We start from the raw sequence: 24,597 nt of genomic DNA, 5'->3' as shown, positions 1-24,597 counted from the left end.
TCAAGTGTTAAAATAAATGGGAGGTCATTAGACTGAGGCAGCTCTAATGCCCTAGTAGCAAAATGAAGCTTAAGCTCAGCCAGTCATGGGCAGCCAACTAGACATTATTTATATTGTCTTGAACTTCTCACCTGAATAGTCCAAATAAGGCAATCACTCAAACTTTGATCAAATAATTTCTTTGCTCTGCTTCCTTCAACCCCCTCTGGTGGAGACCCAAATCACTTCCAGTTTGGAGCTGCCCATTACATGAATCACTCTCTGCCATAAAATTTTAATGTGCCAAAGTTTATCTTTTAATCCAAGGAATTTTGCCATCTCCTCTAAACTGTTAAATTTGCTGGCATAAAAAAATTGAAAAACTGATTTTTTTTAAAAATCAGTCTTGCTAGGTGTGTCATTATGATAAGTATATTTCAGTTTGTCATCCATGGTTCCTGGCTTGTTCTAACCTTACCCTGCCTTTCTGCCTCAGAGCTGGCCGTAAAGAAATCCTCTGACCTACCTTATCTGATTGTAGGTCATAAGACTTTCATTTGAAAAGGAGTTACACCCCATGCCCAGGAGGAAGGAATGCTGCAGAGAGAGGCTGAGAAGAACCTGAACAAATAGGCCTTCTTTAGCTTCCCTACCCAGTCTGTTAGCATTAGACGATATCCTTTTGGTCTAATCACATTTTTACATGGTTGTCCATGCTTCAATTATGCCTACATACTGAAGCTTCCATAAAAACCCAAGAGAACAGCATTCAAGGAGCTTCCGAATAGCTGAACACATGGAGGTTCCCAGAGGGTGGCACACCAGGGGAGGGCATGGAAGCTCCACACCCCTTCTCCTATGTATCACCCTATGCATCTCTTCATCTACATACTTTGTAACATCCTTTATAATAAACTGGTAAATGTGTTTCCCTGGGATCTGTGAGCTGCTTAAGCAAATTAATCAAGCTTAAAGAGGAAGGAGGGGATCATGGCAACTCTGATGTATAACTTTGGTCAGAAGCTCCAGAGGCCTGGGCTTGTGACTGGCATCTGAAGTGGCGGACAGTCTTGGGGACTGAGTCCTCAACCTGTGGGATCTGACACTATCTCCAGGTAGTGTCAGAATTGAATTGAATTGGAAGACACCCAGCTGGTGTCCACTATAGAATTGACCTACTTGCTGGTGGAGAAATCTCCAAACATTCGGTCACAGAAGTCTGTCATCTGTGTTGATGATTGTGCTGTAAGAGAATAAAAAATGTTTGTGTTTCTTCCTCTAACCAGGGATTTACCAATTTATTTATCTTTTCAAAAACGAACTCTCACTTTTTTTTTTCCTTTTTGTCTTTTTTCGTGACTGGCAATGGATCGCAACCCTTAGTGTCGCGCCCGTACCGGACCGGGACCGGCAACGGGATCGCAACCCTCGGCGTTGCACCCGCACCTCGCTCAGCCAGTGAGCGGCCGGTCTGTATGTGGGATCCGAACCCTCGGCGGGAGCGCCACCGCGCTTCCCAAGCGGCACACTGTAGCAGTGCGCCACCGGGCCGGCCCGCGAACTCTCACTTTAATAATTTTCTGTATTGTTATTCTACTTACTATTTTATTGCCTTTTACTCCAGTGACTATTCTTTTCTCCTTCTTTCTTTTCTATTTTCTCATGTTGTTTGCCATTTCCAGTGCTATTCATTCCCTTTTGTAGACATTGATTTCTATCTGATGTCATTTCTCTTCTGACAATTTTCTCCTTTGAATTTTTCATTTCAAATATTGTTTTTCACATTCTATAATTTCCATTGTTTCTTTTTTTCTGCTTCCCATGTCTCAGCTGAGAACCTCCATTTGTACATTCTATAATGTACAAATATATATATGTTTTCCCTTTAATTTCATATACATATTTCTAATAGTGTCTTTAAAGTCCTTGTCTCCTAATTTCCCTCTGGGTTATCTCAGTTTGTTTTTCTGACTGCTTTTTCTCTCGACTGTGGGTTCCTTCACATGTCTAGTAATTTTTATTTTATACTGGACATTATGGATATGTTATAGAATCTCTGGATTCTATTATTTTACTCTCAGAAGTGTTGCTTTTTGTTCTAGCATGCCACTAAATTATCAGCTGATCACTATGAACTTACAGAGGATTTGTTTACACATTGTGGTGGGTCTGTTTCTTTTGCTCTTAACACAAGGTAAATCCTTCATCCTAGGTCACGGTGTTCTCTGGTAAGCTATGGCTCTGCATGGGTTTCAGTGAAAAGCCCTATGTTTCCCAGCCCATCTAAGTTGGTGGGACTCAAACTCCAAATTCTGTCTCCCTGTGGTGGCAGTTGAGATATCTGTTGAGCTCTTTCAGCCTTCCAGCTATTGCTTACCTTGGAATCTTCCCTGCACAAATGTACTTCAGGTCAGATAAAGATTTGAGTGAACACTGCATACAAATTTTAGGACTCTCTGTGTCTTTCTGAAATTTCTCCCTCAAAATCCAGTCACTCTGGCAGCCCCAGGGTCCATCTTCTAACATAATGACTGGGGTTTTCTGCTTGCGTTCTAGCCTCCATATGGAGGAGAAAGGCCCTCAGATAAAAAGCCAAATAAACTGGTCAGAAATTAGGAACTGTTCATACTGTGCAGTTCCTAATTTCATGGGTCAAATTCCCTCGTTTCTGCTTTTTGATTTTTCTCCAGTGCCTTCAAGTAGTTATTCTTTATGTTTTGTCTATGTTTATAATTGTTATCTCATACAAGCAACTCTGCACTACCTAGGTTTGGGTTTTTAACTGAGAAAAAGAAATCAGATCCAAAATTCTTTAAAAAGATAAAGACGTCCTCTTTTATGCTACCAGTGGGAAACATGTACCCCTGAATGACAATGGATTTACTAAACATCAACAATTATAGTGTAGACTATATCCGAAAGAACTGAAGTCCCAGAAATGGAATCATTTGGCAGATTTGTAGATAAAATATGACCAAGCCCAGGGAAAGCAGAGTGCCACAGAATGCTAGGAAGAAATATCTCAGTTTTAGACCCTCTACTCACCTGGGCATTCATTTATTCAGTACATTCTCAGAACACATACTATATGTTAGGTACTGTGAAAAGCACTGGATATATGAGAAAAGGGAAAAAGAATCTCCCCCATGAACTTAGAGTCTGATTGGGGAGGAAGAAGACAGACAGTAAAGATGTAAAAATACAAATAATTAAGTAATTGCCAAATGTGAAGTGATATGAAGAAAACTATTTCAAGTGGTAAGGGAATAACTTTGCAAGTAGGTCACATTTCAGCTGAGTCCTTAAGAATCAGAAGGAATCAGTTATTCAAAAAATGTAGGTAAAGGGGGATTCTTTACAGGGAGACAGAATGCACACAAGAGTAAAAAAAAAAGTGAAAGACCTTTGTAGCAGGAACTTTGTGGACAAGGGGTAAATGGTATGCAGTAGAACTGAAAAGGTAAATGGGGCCTTTAAGGCAAGGAATGAAGTGCAACAGAAACACACTGCAGAGTTTTAAGCAAGGAGTAAAAAAATCTGATTGTGTTTTTAAAAAGACCTCTCTGGCTCCTTTCCAGAATGAGACCGGTTAGGAGGTAACTAAATCAAGTAAGAGGTGATGAGGGCACAGACAAGGGCAGTGGCAATGGAGAGTATAAGAAGTTAATGGTTTGAGACATAACTCAGAGGTAGAACTGAGTGGCTGGCAGTGGAAAGGAAGAGGAAAAAATAAAGGATATATATTCTAGCTATCTGGACTAGCAACTGGGAAAACGGTAGTACTATGACTAAAATGGAGAAGATGGGTTTAGAACTTACCATAGTGTGGGAGACAGAAAAGTAGACGTTATATAGTAATAAGTGCAGTGAGGAGAAATAAAGCAGGGTAAGGGAATAAGGAGTAATGAGGGCTGCTTATATTAGATGAGATGGTCGGGGAAGACCTAAGTTAAGGGAGGAGGCAGGTCTTTTGGGTGAAGAGCATTATATTCACAAGGAACAGAATGTGCAAGGGCCCAAAGGCAGCAGAAAATTTGGTGTGCAAAGGAATAGGCAGTGGACAGGGCTGCTAGAGTGCAGTAGGCTAGGGAAAGAATGAGAGGGAACAGGGAGCCAAGGCAATTCATGTAAAGGCATTATAGACCATTATAAGAACTTTGGTTTTAATCCTAAATATGATGGGAAACCACCGCAGGATTTTGAGAGGGAGAATAACATGATCTGATTCATGTTTTTAAAGGATCACTGTGATAACTGGAGGAAAACAAACTGCAGGGGGGCAAGGGTGAAGGAAGAGTGACTAGGTTAAGAAGCTAAAGCACTAATCCCAGTGGAAGTGGTGAACTGCAGGATATATAACCCTGAAACCCCCTACAATTTGCTGAGTTAGATGTAGGATATGTGAGAGGAGGAGTCAAGCAGAGCTCGAATTTGTTTAGTCTGAGCAGCTGCATGAATGGTAGTGCCATCTACAGGCTGAGCATCCCTAGTCTGAAAATCTGAAATCCAAAATGCTCCAAAATCTGACATGTTTTGAGTGCCAACACAAGCGCTGAAAATCCCACATCTGACCTGATGCGATGTGTCACAGTCAAAAAACACAGGCACACAACACTCAGTTTACACATCATCCCCAAGGAGGGGGAAAAAATCCTCTCTTGTGTGAATATGTGTAAGAAAATGATTGCTTATCAATAATATATAAATTCAGAATCAGGAATGACGGTGATGTGTAACAACCATAGATTGTCTACATGGGTGGCTCAGATAGTGATAACTTTGCTTTCTGATGGTTCAGTGTACACAAATTTTGTTTCATGCCCAAAATTATTTAAAATATTGTATAAAATTAACTTTGGGCTATGTGTATAAAATGTATATGAAACATAAATGAATTTTGTGTTTAGACTTGGGTCCCATCCCCAAGATATACCATTACGTACAAGAATACTTCAAAAAGTTTGTAGAGGGCCGGCCTGGTGGCGCACTGGAGAGTGAGCCACTTGGGAGTGCGGCGGCGCTCCCGCCGAGGGTTCGGATCTCATGTGGAGACCGGTTCCCGCTCACTGGCTGAGCACGGTGCGGGCGCAGCACCGAGGGTTGCGATCCCATTACCGGTCAGTAAAAAAGACAAAAAGGAAAAAAAAAAAAGTTCGTAGAAAAATAGAATTAAAAGCAGTTCAGCCTTTTTGGCAAAAAGAAGTGAACTTCTTTCCTTCACCTCCTGCCCTTCTCGTACCTTTTCAGTGAAATTCCAGCATTCAAGCTCGGAACCAATACATTACTCTCTGTGCCTAAATGTTCCTCAATGTGATGGATTTTTTTTTTTAATTTATAGAGCATTTCTAGGGGGTGGGGGAAACACACCTAAACACTTTATCTCCAAGTTACAAAAGTTTGAGGTGCAAAGGGAAGGCCAGATTTTTTTTAATGAAATTATATAGATTAGATCTCTATATGTAAACTGTTTCTCAATTTTGTGAGGCTCCGTTGGAAAGAACCCACCTCTAGTGCTGTTGGTATGCAAGGCAGCGGTGCTTAAACAATATTTCCTGTGCTTACCAGAGACAAAATGTACCAATCTCCTGACACCATTCTCTTCCACTTGCTTCTGGTGGTTACCAAGTCTTGACTATTAGAAGTGCCCACGATGGGGCTAACCTTTATTATACAGATTGTGTATTATGATCTTGGTGCAGCCATAGTGCAGCTCCATATTCACTACAGACCAGACCATTTGTATCTGGCATCACTTACTAACACACGACATGCAGCTTTTCTGTATCAATTGCAGCAATGGGTAAGAATATCGGTATACATGAAGGAGTAGAAAACAGATACTGTTTTAAATAATCTGTAATTTCAATTTTTTTTTTTTTGCTGAAATACATTATATTGTATGTTTGAGATAATTCTAGTACAAAACATAATAAAACGAGATGTATAATAAGCCTTTTAAATCACCGGTAAGTGTACAAGTGGAACTGAAGCATTTATTGGACAAAGTAATGTTACTCTAATGGTTACTTGCTCGTGCGTTCCCACACTGTGTTCTAATTTGCTTCATTACCTTGCTATTTGATACACAGTGTGCATTTCTGTCACTGTAACTACTGTAATGACAAACTTTCATCTTACTGAACAATCAAAATGGCACTGATAGGAATGAACTCCAGAGGCTGGGCCTGACAGGGAGGTGGTCGCTCAGGCCTGATGCCCAGCTCTACGACCTGTACCTCTCAACTTTTGCCCTATCTGTTAAATATACGCTATGTCATTAAATGCTTCTAAATCTAAAAATAAATAAATAATACAAATAATATAAATCTTTCCAAGAACTTCTTGAAGTACCCTCATATATTCAAATATTCCAAAATCAAAAAAAAAAAAAAAAAAATTCCAAAACACTTCTGGTCCCCAGCATTTCAGATAAGAGATACTCAATCTGTATTAACATAGGAACACTGGAGGAGAGGCAGGCTTGGAAGAGGAAATCAAAAACATGCATGCTTGAGAGTAATTCACAGGCAGTGCTTCTCAGACAGTAACGTGCACATAAATCACGCACAGGTCTTGCTAAAGTGCAGGCTCTAATCCAGTAAGGTCTGAGACTCTGCATTCCTAACAAGCTCCCAAGTGATGCTGATGCTTCCAGTCAACAGACCTCACTGAGTAAAAAGTTGCTAAAAAGTAAGGGATAGAGGAAAAAGGATAATTAAAAAATAAAAATTCTCATTAAAGTGAGGGTAAGTGAAATCCAGAGCACATAAGGATTATCCTAGAACAGTTCTCAAACTGACCTGCAGCATCAGAACCACCTAGAAACTTGTTAGAAAAACAAATTTTTGGCATCCCGGATCTTCTGAATCAGAAACTCAGGGCATGGGGTTCAACAATCTATGTTTCTGCAAACCCATCAGATGAATCTGATGCATGCTAAAGTTTGAGAACCAGAGACCTAGAGGAAGAGGATTTCATCCACTGAGTGGAGAGAAGATGGATGCCGTGGTAGATTGCAAAAATTATAATTCTTCACTTTTTTCAATGTTTACACCTTTTACAATGTAATTTTGCAGCTCCTACCAGCAACAGTGGAGTCTCTTTTCCCTCTCTTTGAATCTGGCCTGGCCTTGTGACTTTCCTATTAGGCAAGAGAATGTGGAAGTGCAGATGTGTCCATTCTGAGCCTAGACTTCAAGAGACTTCTCTCTCTCTCTCTCTCGGACTCCTGTGATCACCATGTAAACAAGCTCAAGCTAACATTCTGGAAGATGAGAAAACACATACATAGAGCCCAGTAATCTCAGCTGAGGCATCTTAGATCAGCAGTTGACTGAAGAAAACATGAGAGTGCCAGTCAAGACCAACTAGGTAGGCAGTGTCTCTAATAACTAATATGATAGAGGTGTTGTTTTTGGTAAACAGGCACAGTTTATATTTATCTGAGCCTGGCGCTGACCAGAACTGCCCAGCCAGTCAGTGAAAGTGAGTGGTAGAAGAGGGAGATCTGAGGAAGAAAAGGTGTGAAAGAGCCATTATACCAGCAACAATGAGTGAGAATACTAGAGCAACTTGCCCACTAAAGTTGTATATCATGTGAAGTTGAGGCTACTGATTACATTTTTATGGTACACCAATCTGTAGTTACTGATTTCTTTCAGGAACACTTAGCAGGATGCCTGTAGGCACAACTGAACAGTTGGTTCATCCAAATTGAGGTCACATGAAAAACAAAAACCAAATCTGGTTATCCGAGAATTTCCCTCTACCTCACAGCCCATCCCCTGCTAAGTGGTGCCCAAATATTGCCTAGTCTACCTCAGAAATCTCTTGAATCCAGCCTTTCCTCTGGATCCCTATTCTGTATAGGCCCTTCTGATATCTGGTTTGAGCTACTGCTCCTTAAACAGTCTTTTACTGAGGCTTTCCCACTCCAAACTTTCCTATATGTTATGGCTAGTTGTTTCTCAAAAACAAATCTAACTGTTCCATTCCTGCCTTCTTTAAATTTCCTGTTGGTTCTATCCTATCCATCCTTATATCCCTAGCATTTAGCATAGTCTTGGACCATACGGACTCAATATTTGTTGAATAAATGAATTTTATAGACAGAAAAGCAGAGATATCCTCTTGCCTAGGAGAGAACTGTTTACCTATTTAAACTGCAGATGGTCATGCAGATAAGCAAGAGCCAGCCTACACCAAGAAAATTCTAGAAGATGCCTAATTTTGACCCTTTGTGTCTACTAAACAAATTTCAGCCAATGTTCTGGAGCAGTCACAGCTGCAGATTCTACAGGGAGAAATTTAGACTCAGAGCTTAGCCTAACTTGAATTCCATTCTCCTTGCCTCTTGCTTTTCTCCAGTACAGATCCAATGGTATTTACCATCCCCCAAATACCCTTGCAGGTATAGTAGGAAAGAATTTGCTGATTTTCATGACATTATATAACAACCAATCTTACTGTACTTTTTAAAATGGCCATACCCCACTTAACTGTTTTCCAATATTTAAGTGATTCATATATTGATTAAAAATCCAGAATAAGGAAATAATCATTTAGTCAGCAAGTTTTGATTATCTTCTCTGTTCATGTTCTAGCTTCTGTGAGGGAACACAAAGATATAATTGCATGACACGACTACCGTTCTCTTCTCCACCACATATCTCCTGCCATCACCCAGAGTGTTTCACGTGGAGAATACTCACAGCCTCACAGATCACTATTCTCAATTCCAGTCGTCTTCACCTCCACCCACTTCAGTTTCAGTCACCCATCCCCAACCATGCCTGGAATTAGACACTCCCTAAAACATTTTTTGTCTTCTTTCTCCTGACCCAGCACCTACTTGATCCTCACTGGGAAACAAATCTCTTGACATTTCCGTCCTCTCACTGCTTCACTCCCTCCCCAGCTCAGCCCAGATACCAGAATGCATTAATTCAGCTGCTCTTGCCAGTACCTCCCTCTACACCCTTGCCCGTTCTTCTACTACTCACACCCAGCAGAACTTCAGCCATAGATAAATCTGTTTATTCTATTCACTCATTCAGTATATATACTCAATGTACACTACACGGCTAACATTAGTTTCTGTTGCTATTAGTTTCCCTGTGTTGAATGCTACCAGGACAAAAATAAATCACAAATCTTAATGCCCCACAAATTTAAATATCCCATCTCAGGTGAGGCCTCAACACTAATCAGCAATTCTTAATTAACCCTTTCTCCATGCCCTGCAAGTGACATGGAGTTTTTCACTCCTCTCCTCAGGAGTGGAGTGAAATCCTACTTAAGATCCATTGTTCTGGGCCGGCCCAGTGGCACACTGGAGAGTGCGCCGCTTGGGAGCATGGCGGCGCTCCCGCAGAGGGTTTGGATCCCATATGGAGACCGGTTCCCGCTCACTGGTTGAGCGCGGTGCGGGTGCAACACCGAGGGTTGTGATCCCGTTGCCGGTCAGTAAAAAAGACAAAAAAGGAAAAAAAAAAAAAGATCCATTGTTCTCAGAAGATGAGATTCTCCCTACTTCATGGAGAAAAGAGAAGCTTTAGGGCATATACTACCTCATCTTAATGTACCTACCCACAAATATCTGTCCATTTTTACCTCAGTACTTCTGCCATTTTAGAACAAGACTTTCCCCTGCTTCTAATTCACTTGCCTGTGCTCTGGATCGTCTCTCCCATTCAGGAACTTTGCTTCATCAACTACTGCTCTCCTTTATTTTCAACCTTTCCTGCTCCAAAGGCTCCTTCACAAAAAGCTCAAGTCTCTCCCTCCCATCTTAAATTTAAAAGGCACAGCAAACTCTCCTTTTATACCCCTCTAGTTTAGACTTTCTATTTTTCTTCATGGCTGAGCTTCTAGAAGTAGCCTTTACTCAACACTCCACTTCCTCACCTCTTAACCCAAAATAAACTTGCTCTGTTCTACTCAAACTGCTCTCATGATTGACGTCCTCAGCTGACAAGTTGGATGATGTAATAATCTTCAAACTGGTCTCACTTGTAGCCTCAGCCCCTTATTACTACTAGTGATATTTCTTAACACATAATACACCTGATACTCTCTTGCTTAAAATTCTTCCTTCCTACAGAATCAAATATAATCTTGCAGGGCATTCAATTCTTTATTAAGACTACCAACCTTCCAGTCTCAAATCATACCCTATCACACTTTATACTCCAGCAATTCTTAACTATTCTATTGTCCCAACTACATCATGTGGTCACTTACCTGTACTGGAATGTCAAATCCTCCCACCTCTCATTTTGTATGCCTTGCAATGTCTCACCTTTGAACCCAAAATCAAATGCTACCTTATTGGTTTGGCGTTTCCTGATGTGTCTGAGCACGTTTGGTTCATTATGTTGAGTTTCAATGCACTTCACACATAGGGCCATTGGTGTATACCGCTTTCCTGTGACCCTGAGTTATTGAGGATAGGGGCAAATCCTACAATCATTGCACAACTCTTGGCATCTAATGTGCAGTGTATGGCACATATTTATATGTTAAAGACATATAAATATGAATTTATATGAATTTTGTGAATTTAATAATATAAAGTAATACATGGTTAGGAAACATGAATAGTAGTATGAGACAAGTTCAGAAGAGGGAGGAATCTAGGAAGATGCTATGTGAGAAACAAATTGGTTCTTGAAGGGTGTTGGATGTCTAATGAGGCAGGGGAGTAATTTTCGGGTGATATCAAGAGCATGAACAAGGGTTCAATGGTCAAAAAGAATACAGTATATTCAAGAGAGAATAGAAAGACCGGCCAGGACGGAATAGAGGTTAAAATCAGAAAGAATCAGATTTTATACAACCCTGCATGCCAAGCAGAGATTTGGACATTTTTCTGTCCAAGTGGGGAGGCACATTTTAAGTATAGCAAGGTTCTTGTTAACTAAATTGGTCATTGTTAACAGTATGCTGGAGTTATAGTGAAGCTTTCTGCACAAATTTGGGAAATAAGATTGTCCTGAGTTGAACTCTAAAATCAATGAATAATGGATAAAAACAGAGTGGCCCTGAAGTTCCTTTAAAAACTGGCTGACTTCAGGTAAGGTAAGTGACAAGGCTAGAATATTCTTGTTACACTAGAAAAGAGTGCTAAAAAAAAAAAAAAAAATGATGGACTATATTAAAAGGATTCAGAAGCCAGCTTGAAGATGTTCTCATTGGCTAAATATGGGAAAATTTGAGCACCAAAAGAAATAATGACAGGACTGGATTATAACCCATTGAACAAAATAAGAATCCATGGGTCCATACTAATAATAGATAAATGAAGGGAAAACTCTTCCTTACAGGAAAATGCCACCTAATAAACATAAAAAGAACCATGGGAGTTAAAAGATCACCACTTAACAGTCATCATAGTAAAAACTGATTCAGGCAAGAAGCATCAACAGATGCTATATTTAAGCAGGGGAAAGCTTAATGAGGAACAAGATGGTTACATGACTTTAAAGTATCTCCCCACAAATTACTTAATTGCAAAGGGAAAAACAGTAACTAGACAATGGAGAAACCAGACAATCTAACCAAGTGATCAACATTAGTATCACCAATAAGGTGCAAATGGACATCTACTGCCCTTTATTTTATTTTATTTTTGTCTTTCTCGTGACGGGTAAGGGGATCGCAACCCTTGGTGTGGTGTCGCCCACACCGCACTCAGCCAGTGAGTGCACCGGCCATTCCTATATAGGATCCGAACCCGCGGCGGGGGCGTCGCCGCGCTCTCAGCGCCACAGGCTCGGCCCTCTACTGCCCTTTAGATACACCACCATACATGTAGTACTTTGTAGCCCCAAATCTACAATCTGAATCTAATTCTGAAGAAAACCAGAAATTGAGGGACATTCTATAAAATCTATTCATCAAAAGCATCAATATCATGAAAGGCAGGCTACAGAACTGTTCCAGGTTAAGAGAAACAAAATCAAAAAACAAGAACAAAAAACAAAATGCAATCCTGGATTGGATCCTATTGGAGGGAGGGAGGCAATTGCTATAAAGGACATTAGGAAGGTCATTTTAATAGAATATAGACTACAGATTATTTTATCAATGTTAGATTTCCTTAACTTGGTAACTGTACTGTTAGGTATATCCCTGCTCTTAGGAAATACTAATAGTAAGAGATAAAGGGACATTGTGTATAAACTTACTCTATAATGGCTCAGAAAAAAATATGACATATAGATGGAGAATAATAAAGCAAATGTAGCCAAATGTTAAAAATTGGCAAATGAGGGTAAAGAGAATATGGGAATTCTTTGTAGAATTCTTGCAATTTTTTCTGTAAGCTTGAAATAATTTCAAAACAAATTAAAAACAAAAAAAAAGTTTAGGACTGGCCCATGGCTCACTTGGGAGAGCGTGATGCTGACAACACCAAGTCAAGGGTTAAGATCGCCTTACTGGTCATCTTTAAAAAAAAAAAAGTTTAAAAATAATGAAAGTGCCCTTATAGGCCTGCAAGTCTGCCTGTATAAGAGTGTGTCAACCAGAGTGACAACAAAAAGGAAAAAAACTACAAAGGCATATACTGAACATCAAAGCCACTTCCTCTATAAAAAAAGCCAAAGTCACTAGACAAGTATTCTGGTCCCATTTATAAGACTGGGCCTGTAGAGATGAGGATCTCAGTCCTAGATCATACAGTTAATGTTCCATGTCCAGAAGCAGGCTTATGATTATGATTTAGCTTCCCAAGTAGGTTCTCCTAAAGGTACAAGCACTGGACATGTATACAAATTTTGGTCTCAATGAATCTACATTATCACAGTAATCTAATCAGTATTCCGATTGTACATAAGTATGAGCTTAAAGCAAGAAATGGACCACACTCTGAATGCTGCTGAAATCAGGTTTTTGACACAGAGGGACTCCTCTTCCTCCACTTCCCATTCCCTGTCCCCACTGGTGGGGACACTGGGGTTGGCAACAGTCCAAACCATACCATACTTGGGTTCCAGCAACCCAAAGTGCCTCCCAAAATTTTTCCCAAGCCAGAGATGCACTACTCACTGGCTCAGTGTGTCCACACTCTACAATGCAATTATTCTTCATGAGGGAAGAATTCCCAGCAAATGTGCCTTGTCCCTTGCCTTGCTCAAGTCCCTGCCCATCACTACTACAGACTGAATGGGTTAGTGGGGCCCTCGGATTGGCTAGCCCAGAGAAGCTGATAAGGTCAGATTTGACTTAGATTGGGAGGTAAAGCCACAATACTGAAAACCTGAGATAAAATGCCATGGACATTGAATTCAAAAGAAAAAGTTAGGCTAAAAGTTTATAGATAGTGGAGATTCGTGATAGCAGGTCAGGTTTCAGACAATTTTTTAAATCTCTAGCACCTACTACCCATTCATCCAGTATTTTAAGCACTTCCTATGTGATACAGTGAAAGGATATACCAGTACACATATATAGTTATCATAGAACTTTCAGACTGGTGAGAAATACAGCATTTAGTAATCAATTACCAATTGCAATGAGTGCTCTGAAGGAGTCTAGGGTTGTTCAAAGAGCAAGTAATTAAGGAGAAATAATGGGGTAGGGAGTTTAACCAGGATGGAGTTCAATTTCCAGCAGAAGAAAAATGCCATGTACAAAGATCTGCCATAGTAAAGAGCAGCACCTCCACAGACCTGAAGCGGCTAGTGTGGCCTAAGCACAAATGAGGTGGTAGAAATGCTGAAGATGGAGTCTGATTGGCCAAAGATCTGTAAACCATACCATATCATGTTGTTAGAGTTTCTTTTTTTTTTTGTCTGCTTAGAGAATAACAGCAAACTACTGAAAGATTTTAAGTAGGGGAATGCCATAGGGAAAAAAAACGACGACACTTTTTTTTAAAGATCTTTTGAATGCTGCATCAAGAATGGATGGGGGAAAAGGCTGGGTGTAGAGCAACAGCGGACGTAGGCAGATGCATTAAGGTAATACAGGTGAGAGATCTTGGCTGCCTAGACGAGATGGTATAAGACACAATAGAAATATTAGAAAAATATTTAATGACCGAGATTTGGTGGTTGGAAGAGGGGGCCGAAGGAGAGGGAGGAATCGAAGACTTCGAAATTTTTGGTTTGAATACCTAAGAGGACGATGGTGCCATGTACTGTTTTATTAAATGTTTTACTAAAAACGTAATGTGAAATCACAATGTGGAATAAAACAACATGCTTCAGGTTTTAATACTCATTAAGAAAAATCATATTGTAACTGCAAATTCCATAATTTCAAAGGATGTTCCTTGATCTACCATAGTCTTTCCAAAATTTCTCAATGTCCGAGCTTACTAAAAATTGCCAATATCAGTTTTAGATTCTTGTAATTTTAAACCAACTAACTACTCTTAGGATAAACAAATTCTAAATATGGCCTACAAAGCTTGTTCCCACACTTTGTCCTTTAGCTAACTAACCCTGCCTTCTTTTAGTTCTTGGAATATGCTAGGCTCCCCTGCTTCTACCTTTGGATCATTGTATTTTCCTTTGCTAACAGCAACTCTACTCAGCCAATGTTTACTTGTTTTCTGGATCCCAATTCAATCATCATTTCCACCTGAGATTAGGCTCCCATTATATACTCTTATAAGGAAATTATACTTTCTCTTCAGAGAACTTATTAATCTGTAATGTTATATTTATATAAATATTATCTGTCTTAACTCAACAATCTGTAAGTCCCATGAGGGAAGGGAGCATATCTGTTTTGCTCTATCACTAAAACCTGTACTACAGAACCTGCCACACAGCAGACATTCAAGTTTCTATTGAATAATAAATAAATATGGTAGCAAGGCAAACTGAAGTTTGAATTTAGATTTAATTCAAGCTCTGTTGTTCACTGTTAAGCTTGTAAGGCAATTTCATCACCTCTAAACCAAGGTAAAATATAAACATAGCCAATTTTTGTAAAAGAACTACCAATGGTAAAAGAAGTTTGGCAAGTGGTTTTGTATTTTTAGTAAACTAAACGCCAATTGCATTTTACTGAAGATAGAAAGCAATTAAGATACTCCTTAAAATCAGATTAAAGAACTAAAATAATTTTTAAAGCTGTGAATTATCTGTAAATGCTGATCACCTGAAACAGTATTTATGACACAATTATATCCTGTTATTTTCAAGATTTTGGCTCTACTAAAATAACTTTATTTTTTAAAAAAGCAATATTGCATAGGAAAATTTCTGATTGTTTTGAAGTGTTACTGTTTTATTATTATTTTTTTTATTGAATACACATTTCTTTTACTGGCAGTCCAGATAAACAAGTTTATAAAGGTAACATTAAACTTTTCTTTTGGCAGAAGATAAACTGTAGATTTAAATGCCTCAATTTAACCTGAAGAAATGGTTCTGAATCATACAAATTTTTAAGAAAAATAAAGACTGTCCAAAGAGATTCTCCTAACTTATCACACATCTCCAGAATAACTTTCAAAAAAAAATTCAAAAATACTCATTGACTACCTTAAAAATATGTCAATACCATATGGCTTTATGAAATAACTTCTAAATTTTATATCTTTTATTTAAAAAGGATCCCAAGTTTTAAATAAACTGCTACCAATATCATTTTCTTCACTTAAAAGTGCATATCTCTGAGGGTGGAACATACATATATTTTGAACAAATAATGATTTTTACAAATTAACACCAAAAAAAATCATTTAAAATATTTTAAGGGGGAAGAGTTTTAACCAAAAGTTATCTTTAAATAGACTGCAGTAGATGATTTTTTTTTTTTTTTTTTTCTCTTTATACCATCAGAACTCTCAATGAGATGCTTTGGCAGTTTTAAGACATATCACAGTCTACCGAGACACTCTGACATTAACGATGTCCGTGGAGATGGCAATTGCCTTGATGGCTCAGTTTGAATAGATACAACATTACTGGGCTGGTTCTCCAAATCAGAAGCAAAGGTGCTCTCTTCTCTTACATCAAGAGTTTCTCCTACTGAAGCTACCTGGGACGGATTATCTACAGTTTTGTTGGTATTATTCAAGCTGTTAGTAAGTGTGGTAACATCACACTCCTTGTCCAGGACACCAAATTCATCTTCTATTGTAACTATATCTTTACTTTCAAATGGTTCCAAGGAAGGAGCCAAAAACTCACTTTGTAGAGGGTCCTGAGGACCACTATTACCACATTCTGTATCTTCCCTTAGTTCAGAATCTTTATCACTATCACTGTCAATGGTAATTACAACTGGAGAATGTGAAGTATTATCTCCATGGTGTTTCTTATGCTTCCTCTTGTGTTTCTTTCTTTTCTTTTTATGATGTTTAGTCGTATCAGTAGCTTTTCCTTCATAAACTATCTCTACACTGAGGCTCCGGGTCCTCCTTCTTCTCCTTTTGTGTTTTATCTCTCTGTCTGATGATCGGCTATCTGAAAAGCTGTCACTCTCGTTTTTGTAGCTTCCATCCAGTTTTGATGAAGATTTTTGGTAATGACTGTCCTTCACTTTAGAAGCAAATTCACGAGACGGTTGAGACACTTCATTAGTACCTTCCAAATGTCGTGTTTTGTATTTTCGTTTTCCTCCAGGCTTTTCATTTCTCACCCGGTCAGGCCCTGTAGATGCAGTCTTTGATCTATTACTAGACAGGCTCCTTGATCTGTGCCTTTCATAATAGTAATATTTCCTTTCACTATGATTATTTTTTTTCCTAGCATTTGTTCTTTCAGAAAATGACTGGATTCTAAATTCTGGACTTGAAGATTGTCTGGAATAATGGGCTCTGGACAGAGTTCTCCTCCTATACGAGGATTCATAGCCATCCCTGTCCTTGTTTCTACTATAATAAGTATACTCCCACTTATATCTGCTTCCATAATTATTTCTCAAATAATAACGATCTCTATTTCTGCTCCGTGATCTTCTTTTACCATGATCACTGCTACGAGACCTTGATCTGCTTGTGCTTTCACTGCTTAGAGACAGAGTTTGGCTTCTTCTGGACCAACTGCTATCTCTAGTTCTTGCCATCTTTTTGTCTCTTCTCCCTCTAGGTCTGCTACTCTCCCTGCTTCTGGATCTTTTGCTTTTCATTCTTTTCTTCCCATGATGCTTTCTATGATTCTTTTGGTCATGACCATTTCTACTCTGGGAACGTGAATCTGAACTTCTTGATCTTCCCCTCTTTCTGTGTCTATGGTTATATGGAGAATATATTCTGTCTCCTCTCATAGTCGAGCTCAGGTCTCCGGGAGATGACAATGTAGATCGTTTCTCTTCCTTCTTTGATTTGATTCTCGTACCAGAATCATGACACTTACTTATTTGCTCATCCTTTCCAAGGACAGAGTGTGGAGATGAACATCTACTGACATCACTATCACCAGAACTGTAAGACTGCTCCTGTTCTTGTATTTTCACTGTCTCCGTTTTCTCATAACAGCCTAACTCCTCAGAATCAGAGGACAGTTCAACAAGTTCTGGGGTCCTCTCAGCTAGTGGTTTAACAAATCCAACAATGACACAATTATCTGAAGAAGAATCACTGTCATTATTTAGGTCCTCAATGGCTTGTACTCCTGGTATCTGAGTTATGACTCCTCCTGTGACAAGTTCTTCATCTGAACTGTCAGAAGTATTTAAAAGGGAAGACATGGTAACATGTACCTGCTCTGAGCTTGAGTAAGATGGTCCTGGAGTTTCATCATCCCATGGTGCCTGACTAACAGTGCCTACATTAATATCCAGCTCTTGGGTCTCAGCCTCATCTGGAGATATTGTTATGACCGAAGAATCAGAATGGCTGCCTTCTTCATATGAAGGGGCAGGGCAATCATAATTAGCATGCTGGTCAAAAGCTGCCATGTTAAAAGGAGACCGAGCAAAACTGATAAATTCATGTATAAAATGCTCAGTTCGATTAAGTAAAAATGGTCTTAAATCAGATACAAATGCCTGGCTCTCCAAGTCATAGCGAGTAACGTTACTCATGATGATGTGCTGTACAATATTAACTAAAGATCCATGAGCTCCAAAAAGAACTGTAAGTTCACGTTTTAACCAGGGGACTAATCTGTGAAGGCAAGCTGGATTTCTACGGAAAAATTCAGCTGAAATATCCCTGTAGCGGCCACCATCTTCAATATTTCTAACTCGAGCACCAGCACGATAAAGAGTTCGTCTAAAATTAATAATATCTTGTTCTTGAATTTTCCGCAAAGATCTTTCATCTGTTGTAGCTGGCCTCCTTATTGTAATCTGTCTCATAAGTTGAGGAATTTCAGCATCTCTAGATCTTGTTGAAATGCCTAACCCTTCAAACAGTACTCCACTATCTGGTGGAGTTGTTGTTCTTCTATTTATGGTATTAGTAGGTGAATAAACAGAAGCATTTCGTTCTCTTGTCATAGTTGTACGGTAGCGAAATCGTCGAACATCAGAGGTGGCAAAAGAACCATTATATGAAGGCCTTAGGACATACTCCTTGAAGTCATCTTCTGCCCTCACAGAATGGAAAATAGAATCAAAAGGCTGTTTACAGAGTGGACATTCAGCTTTGTTTTTTGACCACTCCTGTACACAGCGAAAACAGAACTTATGTAAGCAGCGATCTAAGTAAGACACATTATCAAATCTATCCAAGCATATAGGACACTTAGAATCAGGAGATGCATCAGCTGGCACTGTCTGCTGCAATTTGCTAGTGCCAGCTTTAGGTGAAAAGTTGTCCATTTTAAATTCCTTAGCAGCTGATGCCATTATCTGTAAAAGGGAAAGAAATATATCAGTAACCTGATAAAAGAAGAATGACTAAATAATCTGAACAAAGATGCAAATAAAGCCTTGAAACATGTGTACTTTGGTAAAAATACTTGTGTGCTTCATTGTTTTCGTAATATAAAGGAGCAGTGTAGCATAGTAATATAGTGCTTAAAGCATAAACTCTAAAGTCAGATTTCTTGGTACTGAATTTTGGTTCCACACTACCAATGTGACTGTAGACCAGTTACTCTCTCTGTGATTTAATTTCATCTGTAGGTCAGCACTAATAGAATCTGCCTCATAGAATTTGTGAAGATGTAAAAAGCCCTTAGAAAAAGTTTCTGGTATGTAATAAGCTCTCAAAATTATGTAAAATTCCATTACTCTTTTTAAAAATAATTTGAGAAATATTTGACATATACAAAAAAGTATGAAAGAAGATATATCAAGTACTCATATATCTACCATTCAGATTTAACAACTAACATTTTCTCATAGTAATTCCAGATTTTTAAAAAATTTTCTTTATCTTCCCCTTCTATCCCTCTCTAGAAAACAAAAGACAAGAACACCACAGTCCTCAGCTGATGTTATTTCTATGTATGGTTTTACATCTTTCATATACATATGCCCCTAACAATACAGACTACTGATTTATTTTATGTCTGATAATATTGTATATGTACTTTTCTAAAACAGCCTTAGTGAGATATAATTTCTGTTTAAACCAATTCTATGAATTTTAGCCAAAGATTCTTCCACTAAAAAAGGACCTTTTAGTAAAGATTAAATGAAATAATAAATTTAGTAAAAGCACTCAAGGGCAGTGCTTCATCACACTGGTTCATGATAACTGCTAAGTAAATGTTAGCTGCTGTTATTATCACTTTACTACTACTACTACTATTTCTACTACACTATTATATTCAGTTAATCACTGATTACCTTCAGCATTCCTAGGAAGCCTTCCTTAGCTTTTGTATTTAAGCCAAAAGTCAAGCCACAGTATCTTCAAATTATGTTTTCAGTCCCCTTCCCTACTATCTTTTCCCACAAGGATCACTAAGACGTTAAAGATTAGTTTTGTCTTCTTTAAATTTATCAGTTTCTATTGGCTCTTAACTTAATTTGCCAAAGCTGAAATCCAGTAGGCATTATATTTTGGCCTATCTTATAAAACTCCTTTTTAGCTGCATTTCATACTAATCATTTTTTATATATTAAATATTAATTTCTTCTTTTATGTTTCCCTAGGCCTGTTATTCATCTTCCTCCACCTCCTCTTTTACAGGAAGGTCCATCATGGGTCAACTGCTCTCAGTCAAATAACAGTAATTTTCTAAACAATAGATACACTGCCTTAACAATCTATAAGAAAAACAAATAAAACTCACAACAAAAACACATGATTGTGAAATACAAGCATTCCACCATAGGTTTCAAACTAAACTTGCTCATCTAGGGCATCATAGCTTTCTCAGAACCATAATTTAACAGAATCAATGATGAACAAGTGTGTTTCTTCAGGGACCCAAATATTTCTAGTCTTCCACTTTCTGGACTGGAAATGCAAAAATCACCTCTGTACTGAACTATTTAACAGGTCTGGAAAAGTACAATTATAACATAATACTAACCACTTTTTTGTTAATATATTTAAACTCTGAAAACTTAACACTGCATAAATTTCTCAACATTTCCACCTACTTTTAATTTTTTTTATCCATCCACTTAGGGGGGGAAAACCCCATAAAAATAAAAACCTTTAGGATCAGAGACAGTGTGTATTTTCTATGGGGAAGGGGTACAGAAGGGTAGGGAGGGAACTGGAGAAGTTATCAGAAGACCTAGATTAAAGACCAGGTTTCACTAAAACTAGCTCTGTAAACCAAAGAAATCCACATTAACTCTAGACTTTAGTTTTCCCCTTCATATAATGAAGAGATTATTCGACTTGGAAAAAAGACTGGTAAATTTCAAGTTAAAATATTTTATCTTAATCTGGGGTTTTTCTGGAATGTAAAATTTTAGTGTTTACTGAACATTTCCAGTTCACATAAAAATTATAACCTAGAATCAATTTATTATAGGAAAGAGGTAGTAAACTTGATGTTTAAATTTTTAAAAACTCAAGTATGATTTTTAAAAAGTAAAACCTTAGGCATCCCTTCTCTAGTTTTATAAGCCTGTTAAGTACTTTGGGAACATAAGGCTAAAGAATGACCAATGATGTTTTCTATAATAGCTAAAAAGAGTAAACAGGAGTTCTCTCTTGTATTTCTACACAGGAATATCTTTAGCTACAAAGAATAGTATTCATCAGAAACATCAAACAATGGTTATGCACGTAGATCATGAAATAAGAAATTACCTCTTCAAAATCATTACTAAATACTAAAATTAAAATGTTAACATACAAATGAAGTAGAATTACCACATGACCCAGCAATTCCACATCTACATTATCTACTCAAGAGAAATGAAAACATGTCAAAAAAAAAAAAAACTATATATATATATATATATATATATATATGTCCACACAAAAAACTGTATGTTAATATTCACAGCAGCATTAGTAATAATACCTCAAAAGTAGAAACCCAAATGTCCATCAACTGTTGAATGAATTATGTGGTCAATCCATACAATGGAATATTATTTGGCAATAAAAAGGAATGAAATACTGACACATGCTACAACATGGTTGAGCCTTTTTATATGCTAAATTAAAAAAAAAAAAACCTCAGTCACAAAAGACAACATATTGTATGAATCATTCATATGAAATGTTTAGAACAGGCATATCTATAGAGAAGGTAGACTGGTGGTTGCTTGGGGGTGGTAAAGAGGTTTCCTTTGGGGATAATGAAAACATTCTATAATTAGATAATGATGATGGTTATACAACTCTGTAAATATACTTTATATACTTTAAACAAGTGAACTTTATTTTACAGTTTAATCACCAATTCCAAAAGAGGATACCAAAGTTATAGGATCTATTGACCAGATCCTATCAAATTTAATTTCAACTTCAGCAATAAAAAGAATTGCTTAGTAAGCATTCCCCTCTAAAGCTATTCATTTCAGATAAGCATAATTGGTTTTGGCTGACTGTATATAGCTTTGCATTTCATGCACTAAAACCCTCATGACTATTAAATCTTGGGTAGCTGTTTCTTAATTTAACTTAAACAATCCTTAAAATTACCTACCAAAAATTCTATTCAGTTTTCCTCTTAAATCACTATGTGCCTCATCTTGGCACCGCCCCCTTCCAGTCTACGAATTGGTAGCCCATGCATGAGGAAAGCTGCACTAATTGGATGGATGAAGTCGCCACAGGCAGGCAAGCCCAGCCCAGAACGTGGAACACTCCACAGTCAACTCCAACAGTCACATCATAATAATCGCTTCCTCTGATTGAGAACTGCCACTGGCCAGTATCTAAGATAAGCACCGTGTGTATTATATAACCATAACGAACTAAAATATAGTCATGTTCATTTTACAGATAGGCTCAGGGGGTTAGAGGAACTAGCCAAGGTCACACACCCTGTCAGTGGCGATGCCACGACTCAGACTCGGCGGTGTTGTTTGTTTGCTTCTCCCAGAGACCGAGCTCTTTCCAGGATGGCTAGGCTCACGCTCCTCGGGAGCGCTTCTGGAAACGCAACCCTCATCCTCCCACCGGCGCAAATCCACAGGTGCGCCACCGGAGCCGCCCTCCGAGACCCCCACCTTGCCGAGGCCCCGACAGCCCCTCACGCCGAGATCTCAGCCTTGGGCCTCGCTCCAGACGGGAGCGCCAGCTCGCCCAGCCCTTCCGATCCCCGCGCCCCATTGTTCCCGATCTTACCCACCCCAGAGGATGCCGGCGCAGGCCTGGCTGGAGCGCTCGTGGCAAGCTCTCGACGGCCCAGTAAGCTGGGTCGGTGACGGCAGGATCCGCGGAGGCGTACCCGGCGACTTCTCCGCCTACCCTCAGAAGCGGGAGCAGGCGGGGGCGCTTCACCCTCCTCGCGAGACAGCGGAGACCCCGGCGGTTGCTGCGACCCCTATAACGTAAAATGCTCATCACCAATGGCAGGCTGGGGGCGGGGCAGACAGTGAGACCCACCCCCAGCCCCCGGTGGGTCAAAACACAACACCCGCCCTCGTAACGCATGCGCGACAGAGGGGCGCCCGCATTGAAGGCGGGGTTTAGTGGGCTCCGGCCCGAGACCCGGCCCTCCCCCACCGCTGCCTTCCCAGACTGAGAGCAGCGCGACCCTCCGACGCAGAAGTCGCTATCATCACAATCGCTCTTCTCATTAATTGCTGGAGTTACAGGGACACAACTTAAATGTCCGCAACTGACTTACTAGGAAAAATCGAAACTATCTTTGTCGCATTTGAGCCTCACCAAACTGTGTGAGAAGTGACTAAGATTATCTCTAGGGTATACATAAAGGAACTGTTACAAGGAGTCTCACCCCCGGCTGCACCGCTGGGAAGTAACACCGAGTTTCGAAGGAGATGATCTACTCCAGTCTGGGGAGAAACAATCTGACCTAACAGCAGGGCCTGAACTTCCTCAAACAGATAAGATTTCTCTCTCAAAAGAGGGCTTTGTCCCTTCCCACTCCCCCAAATCGGGGTTAAAATCCGATTTAAACGGTATCAGACGTAGAGACCAGGCACGTCCGAGCCTGAAGCGGCACTGCCAGACCCTACCACTCGGGCCTCAACTGTGAGCACGCAAACATTCTAGAGCGGAACGTGGTGCGTTCGCGAGCCAAACGGCCGTGCATCGGAATTGATATTTCACATGTACTGCCGGTGTAAGCACCTAATGAGCACTTAACAAACACTTGTTGATTGGCTGGTACATTTATGCAGGGTAGCGCGTGACACGCTGTTTCTTAGAAATATCATTAATATCAACAAGCCACTGCGTTTTCAGACCACACGTTTCTTGAAAAGGGGCTCAATTAAGAGAGTGTCCCATAACAGTTCTATAAAATATTCTTGCTTAAGTCAAAGATGAACATACGAAAGTCTAGCTATATTATGTGGGAACAGAGGAGGGGGAAACGTTAATTCTTCCAGCATTAGACGCCGGTGTAATATTTAATACATGGATTATTTTTCAAATAAACTTTTAAATGCACACGACGGCACATTATCCTGCCTTAATACTAACTGCAACTAGAAAGAAAACCGGTTGGGGAGGCACGCCTACCTCTCCAGGTGGGAGAAAGAAAAAAAAAAGCAATTTTTATCATATTTTCTGGTTTATTTCATTCCCACACAGAGGGGCGGGCTAGGTCCCCGATCACGTGATCCCTCCCCCAACTCTGGGCGGAAGAGGCCGGCCGGGACGATGGGAATAGCTCCTGGAAGCTAATGGGCGGGCATTCGTGCCCGGCTGAAAGATGGCCGCTGCCGCTCGGCAACCACCGCCCAGGAGATTACTGTAGGGCCCGCAGCTTTCGCCGCCGCCTCCTTACCATGAGGCCAGTGAATCGCCGCACTCTGGACTGGATTTATTCCGTGGTAAGTCTCGAGTCTGGCGGGGTCCTGTGGGTATCGAATACCTGGGCCCGCAGGCGGAAGGCCCCCTATTTCTTCAGCTCCCAGAAAACTCCAGAATCCATTCCTGAATTAAGAATTTCACTCCCTCACCTAGACTCCGCCTCTTCCTGGAAGACACGAGCTTCCGCTTGTTACGTAAGGGTGGTTGGGTGGGTGTACGCGCCGCTGAACCCTTTATTCGGGTTTGTGTCATTTCCACCTTAGCAATGGTACTCACGGGGCGAGGGGAAGTGCCACGCACTTTTTTTTTTTTTTTTTTGCTTTTTTTTGCTTTTACAG

The 24,597-nt window shown here is 39.6% G+C and overlaps 1 protein-coding gene across 1 annotated transcript; it reads right to left on the bottom strand.

Moving 5' to 3' along the window:
* Positions 1–14,113: 14,113 nt before the first annotated feature.
* TOPORS (topoisomerase I binding, arginine/serine-rich, E3 ubiquitin protein ligase) lies at positions 14,114–24,430 on the bottom strand. The gene is made up of 3 exons (XM_008587918.1): positions 24,234–24,430; positions 22,605–22,799; positions 14,114–18,738 (listed from the first exon to the last, which is right to left on the bottom strand). The coding sequence occupies exons 1-3, from the start codon at positions 24,234–24,236 to the stop codon at positions 15,817–15,819; spliced, it is 3,120 nt and encodes a 1,039-aa protein (XP_008586140.1). The 5' UTR covers positions 24,237–24,430; the 3' UTR covers positions 14,114–15,816.
* Positions 24,431–24,597: the final 167 nt, after the last annotated feature.

This window comes from Galeopterus variegatus, unplaced genomic scaffold (genome assembly GCF_000696425.1).
Source record: "Galeopterus variegatus unplaced genomic scaffold, G_variegatus-3.0.2 Scaffold4593, whole genome shotgun sequence".
Classification (NCBI taxonomy): Eukaryota; Metazoa; Chordata; class Mammalia; order Dermoptera; family Cynocephalidae; genus Galeopterus; species Galeopterus variegatus.
Note: the sequence above shows the minus strand (reverse complement) of the source record. Positions and strands in the feature narration are given on the sequence as shown.